This window comes from Folsomia candida, unplaced genomic scaffold (genome assembly GCF_002217175.1).
Source record: "Folsomia candida strain VU population unplaced genomic scaffold, ASM221717v1 Fcan01_Sc005, whole genome shotgun sequence".
In the NCBI taxonomy this organism is placed as follows: Eukaryota; Metazoa; Arthropoda; class Collembola; order Entomobryomorpha; family Isotomidae; genus Folsomia; species Folsomia candida.
In genome coordinates, this window is record NW_019091197.1 from 216957 (window position 1) to 225775 (window position 8819).

Consider the following 8819-nt stretch of genomic DNA (forward strand, 5'->3'; position numbering starts at 1 on the left):
CTCGATCTAATGCAACAACTGCAAGAAAGAACCCGTATTAGTGATCTTATTAAATCAAAAGCGGAAGGAGCATCGTTAAACACGGAGGAATTAAGACTCTCAAGATTAATTCAAGATATTACTCTGGATCCTCTTCGTAAATACGTCAATATCACTATTACTATCTTTATTACTCTGCTTATTGTCTACATTCTTTACACTTTACTTAAATTCTATCGTATCCGTTTAGGGAATGCGTTACCATTTCTGAGAAATCTCCCTATTTTTGGCCATATTTTTACAAATCAGGAAATTCAAAATGAAAATTCGGCTACTGCACCTAATGATTTGCTTCTTTTTTCGAATGAAACTCAATCTGATTCTGACTCGCTGACGCAGGAATCTAGAATCCAAATGGAACCACTCATCTCAAATCAATCTTTGGAAGTAAACGCTATCCAATCTGAATATCCCAATGCTTCACTATATGCACTAAAAAGAGTGAAATACTAATACATTGATTTCTTTCCAGATCGGGCTACGAACTATGCATTTCTGTATTTGTACTATATAGTTATAAAAATTATACTTCGTAAGATTACGTATTAATTAGATCTATCATTTTAATTAATTCTCTTAATATTAATTAGTTTAAGATGGGTAAAACACAAGCTAAAAATGAAAAACGTAGGTTAAAAAGACTTAGGAATAGAAATAATCAATTAGAAAATAAGTTAGAAATTATACCTTCAAATTCGCCAAAATCACAAGAGGTTACAAATCCTATCACAATTCACACACCAACAGTATCTTCTTCCAATACTATTTCAACGCTACAAAATACCAATTCAATCCCCATTCATACACTAACAGTATCTTCTTCCAACACAATTTCACCCATAAAAAATACCAGTTCAATCCCAATTTACACACAAGTATCTTCCAAAATTATTTCACCCCAACAAAATACAAATCCATTCCCAATTCGCAAATCACCAGTGTCTTCTTGCAATATTACTTTACCCCAACAAAATTGTCCCTCCCCACAAGCAAATACTACACCGGATGAATTGGACGGACTCGAAACGCTTCTGGACGAGAGATACAACCAGCAAACCCTTTGGCTTCTAAAGCATCCCCATCCTGAATTAATAATAGAAACACATTCCACAACTTCAACCCTTCAAGCACCGACCAGCCCTTCTGAGAAACTAAATACTTCATATGACAATACAATTCCATGTAAAATTTATTATGAGAAAAATGAACTAAAAATGCTTAAACATATTGAGAAAAAATCAAAAAATATTATTCATCATAATGTAGAAATAGGTAAATTAATGTTTAGTTTAAATAATTTAAAAATTGATTCTTCAACTAAAGTTAAAAAATTAATTACTAATCCATTTTATGGTTATTCTTTCCCTACTAGCATTAAAATATCTAAACCTAAAAATGTGAAAAAATCAAATACAAAATTATTAAAAGTGACTAATAAAATTAAGGAAAATCAAGCTAAGCAAAAATTGTTAGATAAAGAAACAGTTCGTACAATTAAACTTACCGATAGCCATAATAATAAATTAAAACCTAATTTAAAGGGTAAAGTTGACAAAAAAGCTAAAACAAAAAAGAATAATTCATATATGTCTAAATTTAAAAAGGGAAAATTTGTAGAATTAGAAAATCAAATGAACGAAATTTCAAATCATTTAAATTGTAAAAATATTCAGAATTTGGAGGAAATTCAACAAAAACTTAATCAGTGTCAAAATATTATTAATAATTTATTATTTTACTAAAATTAAATTTCAAAGTAAATTTAAATTAGAAGGGGTGAGATATGTTACAATAGTGTACAATGGTGTACTAGGATAATGCATTACGTAATAAAAGACCCTAGTTTTATGACCTAGCCTGTAGGTATAAATAAGCCTCCAAAATCTGTGTGAGAGGCAGATGAGATTTGTTCTTACTAGCGCACGGTTTCAACCTCTGGAACTTGAGCTTGGTAAATGTTAATAAATGCAATACACAAATGTATAAAAGAATGCGTTGCTTTCTTCATTAAATCATCATGTTTGCCATTCTAATGCGTAACATGTACCAAAACCTGGAAATATGTAAAATATGTAAAAACATTTTTTTGACCGTGTGACCTATGCCTGACCAGGAACAATATGCCAAAGTTTCAACCCGATCGGTTTATTATTCAAAAAGTTCAAAATACATACATAACCGGACTCTGGTAATTACGTACATATGTAAATATGTTCATACGTATGTATGTAAGTATAAACGTTAAAAAGTTATCAAATGTATAAATTCAATTTATACATTTATTAAATTGACATGAGGAATTATAAACTGCATGAATTTTAGAGCCAGATTTTTGCATAATAAGCAAATACATATGTACACACACAGATCGAGTCGTAAATAAATTCATATCGGAAAAGTTGCACAGTTTATTAGGTTATGTACAAAGGTATGAGCGAACTACTTCACGTTAATCTTAAAATTTGCATTGTACAAAATTAATATGTAATGTCACAAATCCAGTCCACAAGTTAAAAAAACTAATGCATTTAAGAAACCAATTACGGTACAGGTTTCTGCGAAAGCGTATTTATTTAGGAAATCATGCCTTCATACAAATCTTGGTTCCTCTTCTCGACTGGTAAATGATTCTCCTGGAGTTGACAAATTCTCGTGTCTTGGTTACGTAGGGGGAACAATTCGCAATGGGCGATTACGCCTCTTCTTCGCTCCCGGATTGGCGTGTACTTGCTCATGATACCGTAAATCACTGTTCCATTTGAAAGCCTTGTCACACTGGGTACACTTGAACCTCCTCGCCTAGTAGAACAATTAGTACTGATTTAAGGGCCAGTTACATAATTTAAAAAGTAAGTAAAAATTAGTAAGCAAATCTACACCGAACCTGTTCATGAACCGCAAGAACATGTGCGTTCAAGCTGCTTCTATGCGCGAACTGTTTTGGACACCTTGAGCACAAAAAGGTCGCTCTTTCTCCCCCCTCGGGGTGCATCCTCTTTCGATGAGTTAGCAAGTCATTTTGAAATCGGAACGATTTGGGACACTGATCACAAATGAATTCTTGCCTCTCTTCCTCAGTCGTATGGCGACGTTTACAGTGGTTTGTCAGCGAGGTCTTTTCGCGGAATGTGGCCCCACAAATTTGGCAGAGATGTGGCTTCTCGCCCGTATGGAGTCTTAAATGACTCCTAAAATTTATGAAGGAGATCATCTTATCGCAGTCGGGACAACGAAGTCGCTTTACGTCGGTGACGGGATCTTTGTCCTCGAACGTTCCGAAGCTATTGATCCCCTCGATGGACTCGGCTGAGTCGTGCACGGTGGAAAGGTGCGTGTGGAGGGAGAGTTTTAACCCGAATTTTAAGTCACAGAGGGGACACGGCCAAACGGGGGCTTTTCGGGGTATCGGGGTTTGGGAGGAGTGACAAAGCTTTTGATGGTATTTCAGAGTGATGGCGTGTTTCGAGATGATACCGCAATCCGGACAGGCGACGGGGGAGAGGAGTTTCCGCTGAGGTTTGATAACGTCTGTACAAGTAAGATAAGGAAATAAATTAATATGTCAGACATCTGGTATGGTTAGGCAGGTATTGATTTTTCGGTGGTGTTAAAGTTGATATAGCATGGTATTAAAATTTAATACCACTTGGTACTACTTTAATACTGTACTAGCGTATAGCCCGGCCAAGGCCGGGTTCTAGAGTTCCAGTGGGGGGTGTGCCCAAAGCGAAAAATCCGTCATACTATATTTTAAATAATTCCCAGTGGAGACTTTGTCATACTACATACATACATCAGACTGAGGGTTTGCCCAAGTCATACTGCATTTTAATTAACCTGGTCACAGTAAAATTTGATTTCCCCCTGTGGGAGTAGTTGAATAGCTAATTACTTAAATTCCCGTCGCGTGGGAGTAACTGCATAGCTAACTATTTAAATTCCCACGCTTCACGCTCCCGTTAAGTTCCATAAACCCCGTTAACTTCTACAATTAACGCCAAGCTATTGACGGATTCGGATTCAGCGTCAAAAATACATTCGAATTGATATGCGACATCACGAATAAGCCAGATTTGGACACCACGGTCACGGCGAGGTCACGGGGGCCTCGCAGGTCAAAACCATTGACGGCGTTGGATTCAGCGTCAAAAATACATTCGAATTGACATGCCACTCGCTGTGGGTAGAGTTTCTCAAACTAAAATAATTAATTAATAGTGTTTATCACGATCACTTATCATGATAACCACTATTGATGAGTGATGTATGTATGTGGGGTGTACATGTTCATGTATTCATTTATTCATGCAGTGCAGTGCATGCATGCAGTGGTTGCTCCGCTTCCTTCTTTGTCTACTGTATGGGGCAATTTGCATTGCGAAGACGGACCCAGGGACCCAGGGATCATACTAACACTTTATTAGAGTAGATTTTTAAGAGTATAGAGGGGACATTACTTTGATAATATCGTTTGCTGGCTTGTGTCTGTTTTTGGTTGACAGGTTTTCGTTTGCGAAGGGGGACGTCGGCACCGTCAGCATTGGGAGGCTCCTGTGAAACAAAAATTTGTAAGTAGTACATTGTAAAATTGTCGAAATTCGTCACTTTTAATTTGTTTAAGACAAAAATAGTTTCTTTTGCGTCTTTGTTAATTATTTTGAGTTTCATTTTGCATTTTGAAAGAATCTGTCATTTCATGTCACAAACCTGGTCATGAACCGAGGTCACGTGTCTATTTAAGTAGAGCCTGTTCTTGAACTGCTTAGGACACTTGGGGCACGACAAGTAAACTTTTGAGTGCTACAGCCTTCGATGGACCGTCAACGAGTATCGGGCTGGGAACGACTTGGGACACTCGTCACAAACAAATCCTGCTTTCTCCGTGGGATGTCTACATTGAAGGTGGAGGAGGAGTGCGACCTTCCTTGCGTATGCGGCCCCACACCTTGAGCAGACAAAAGGCTTTTCTCCCGTGTGAATTCGTAAGTGATCCTTGAACCGTGTCGGACCTTTCATTATTTTGGAGCAGTCGGGGCAACGGTACTGCTTGTAGTGGGTGATGGGATCGAAAACTTCGTATTTTTCGACACCCTCGACACCTAGAAGGGGAAGGAAATACATTTTTAAGTATGTGTAACAATGAGAGTATGTGGTAAGGTACACTCTTAGAAATCCAGTATTAAAATAATACCAGGCGGTATTCATATAGGATTCCCCCAGAGTGGTATTGATAAGTAATACGATGTAGTAATAGCTTGGTATTAAAGTTTTACCAGAGTTGTTATATTTAAATACTTTGGTATTTAAGATCAGTATTTAAATACCGGATTTGGGTATTTATTGTTTATTATTTAAAATCTAAATACTGAATTTCAAGTATTTAGTATTTATTATTTAAGTACCTGTGACCTGAGTGCATAAAATGTATTTAACTAGGGGAGCGTCCATAAATCACGTGATCGATTAGAGGGGGGGAGGGGGTCTGAAATTTGTCACGAATTATCACGGGGGGGGGGGGGGTAGATGGTCAGATGTCACGTGACATGAGTAAAGTTTTTTGCCAATAAATGTCATGAGAGTTTATATCGTGCGTGTGGTATGATACCACACGCACGTTATATAAATTTGATTTTCATTTTGCATATTTATAAACTTGCTTCGACCTAAATTCTTATGTCTGACTGGCGTATTAAATAGTTATTTACACATGTGTGTAATGTAGCTGTAATTTGATTAATGATTTAAAAAATATTGTTATTCCGGACATGATTTAATTTGAGCATCATCTCGTGTCACGTGACCGGTGGGGGGCGGGTAGCGAAATTATCACCACCGGTCACCAAGGGGGGGGGAGGGGGTCAAAATTGTCCAAAAATCGATCACGTGATTTATGGACGCTCCCTAGTTAGTATTTAAATAGTTTAAATATTGCAAGTATTTAAAAATTAATTATTTAAATATTAATTTTCTTCTACATGATGCAAAACTCGGATTTCGGTCGTTGTTAATTAACGAATTCATAGCATTCATTTTGGTTCTGAGGTATAGATTAATTTTATAGGAGCAAAATCGAGCAGTTTATTGCAACTCGTGTCTCAAAACATTTGAAAATTAATCAAATATGGGTGAGAATTTTAGATAAATTGAAAATTTAAAGAAATACTTAATTTGTATTCATTTGTATTCATTCATTTTCTCGTAACATAAATTATTAATTCCACATATTAGTCTAATTTTCACAAATATTATCAAACATTTCTAGTAGATAAATAAGCCTTAAAGTTTATCTTTTAAGCAAATGAGTTATTTTAGGGCTACCTCATATTGTTTGTTGGCGATTCTACTTGAGAGTATATATCTAAACTATTAAGAGTTGGTAATTCAGATGCTACCCCTATTTAAATACTATTTAAAGAGTATTTAAATAACTGGTACTTAAATACTTAAGATAGATCCAGGTATTTAGGTAATTGAGTATTTAAATACCTTGTCAAAATTCGAGTATTTAAGTATTTAGTATTCAAATATTTAAAACAAATTCAGTTATTTAAGTATTTAATACTTAAATACCACTCAAATATTCAAGTAATTAGAAATGAAGTATTTAAATACTTTTGAGGTATTTAAAACAACTCTGAGTTTTACCATATCAGTAGGAATTTTTTACGGATCGGTATAATTTTAATACCAAGCTGTAGCAACTTTAACACCGAGAAAGCAATACCTGGCTGGCAACAAATGTACACCAGATTTCTAATAGTGTAGATATTAATCGAGACAAAATTAATTTACGTCGACTCGGTCGTTTCCCTTTGGGGACGTGATAACGCGTTTGTTTGTGAGAGGGGACAAATTCTGGGTCGCCGTCTTCACAATTTGGGAGGATGTACTCGTCATCTTGTTCGGTCGGGTTATCATCAGCGTCGTCAGAATCATCGTTTAACCGTTGTTAAGGTATCTATGAAAAAATGACATTTTAGACATTTGAAACGTAACAGGTAATTCACGCGGTCCTTGGTAACTCGTAAAATCTGGAAGTTTTGTAAAATAATTTAACCGACTTTTACAAAATAAGAAGACGCCCTTGATCTGAGCAAGTTTACAAAAAATTGTAACCTAATTTTCAGAAAATTTTATAGGAACTTGTACGTTGAGTTTACAACGTTACGAAGGACTGCGTGAATTGCAATCCTAATGAGATAAGCTTTTTTACCATTTTCGCCAACTTGCACTTTCTCCCCAATGGAACTTCCCACTTGGCGATATCTTTCTTACTTAATCTGTCCAGCACTGGGCGAAGTTCACCTTTATCGCGTGGCTTTGTCTGACTTTTACCTTGACCTGTCCCAAAATTCTTGTCATTACTGCCGTCACGATTTCTATATATTATTAAATAATTAATAACATCGTACAAAAAACTGGAGTTTGACATATTTAATATGGTTAAAAGTCCCGTACACATTGCGTCGCCCTGAGGTAAGAACGATCGTTGGTTGAATCTTATTATTAACTCTCGAGCCTGGTGTCTCCTTGGCTGGGATGAATTTTAAATCTAAAACTATGTAAATGTGTCAACTTAATTGATATTTTGGGGAAAAAAATATTGAGACAATTCACACAGTCATGTAAAATAAGTACGTTTTATAAAATAAGATCACCAACTTTCACAAAATAAAGAGACGCCCTTGAACTGAAATGAGCAAGTTTACAAAAATTGTAAGCAAATGTTCTTTAGAAAAAGCTTCAAAATTTGGTAAAAGTTTGCAAGTTCAAGGATTTTACAATGTTAACAAGGACTGTGGGAATTCCCTCATTATTAACGAACCAAATACTGGCCCTTGTTATTTTATTACCAGGTCGTATACAACAATCAAGGTCTTCTTCTTCGTTGGGGCTGAAAGATAGGTCAAATGGGTCAAAATCGTCATCATCTACTTGATTCGGAGGACACAATTCTTCTTCAACTTTCACTTCAGCATCATCTTCATGCCCAATTAAAGAAGTGTCACAAATAATGGCATCTTCCACCTCGGACGTGAAGACGGACAAGAAGTCAGCGAAGGGCAAAGTCAAAATGTCGTTGAGCACGTTTATCAGTCTGGTGACACCAGTCGGGTTAGGATCTGTGTTTAAAATTAGTAAAATACAATGCTCTCAAGATAATAAAATTGCTCAATTTACTAAATTTATCTTGGTCGATAATTATTCCAGCGCGGCGACCAATGCGACGAATTCTTTGTCGAGTCTGAGCCACAAATTGTTTCAGGGATTCGACCTCCGCGGGCAACTCGGTCGCCAGGTCGGCCCTCATGTCGCCCTGGAGACAAACCAGACTAAGCGTTCCATAAAAGCATTTTCAATATTTCGCGATAGAAAGTGTTAAACCCGGGTTCTGGTGGGTATCAACTACCATTGCGCGTTAGTGTCGTATCCGTCGCACTTTGTCGCGCTCACTCAATCATGCGTCTAATCTAATTAACTATACTGACAATGAGGAGGTGTGAGGTGGTTATCACCGATATCCACCGGACTAATTTTAAATTGTTTACGTTCAAAAATAATTGGACCCGTATTTTTTCGTTTTCCTGAATGGGCATGTTTACGCCCTTGGCGGAATTTTCAAAAAAAATTTCAACCAAAATTCGGATTTTTAAAAACGCTGTAACTTTTCGAATTTTAACCCGATTTCAAAAAATAAACCCATTTTTTGTTCAGAATTACATCTCTGAAAATATAAAAATTCATTTTTATAGATTTTTTTGTAAGATTTTTTTGTAACT

General features: G+C 36.2%; 1 protein-coding gene across 1 annotated transcript; it reads right to left on the minus strand.

Annotated features, from left to right (window-relative positions):
- Window positions 1–2511: 2511 nt before the first annotated feature.
- LOC110849853 (zinc finger protein 595-like) lies at window positions 2512–5160 on the minus strand. Its single transcript, XM_035851859.1, has 4 exons — window positions 4858–5160; window positions 4497–4590; window positions 2924–3567; window positions 2512–2838 (listed from the first exon to the last, which is right to left on the minus strand). The coding sequence occupies exons 1-4, from the start codon at window positions 5158–5160 to the stop codon at window positions 2701–2703; spliced, it is 1179 nt and encodes a 392-aa protein (XP_035707752.1). The 3' UTR covers window positions 2512–2700.
- Between the last annotated feature and the right edge of the window lie 3659 nt (window positions 5161–8819).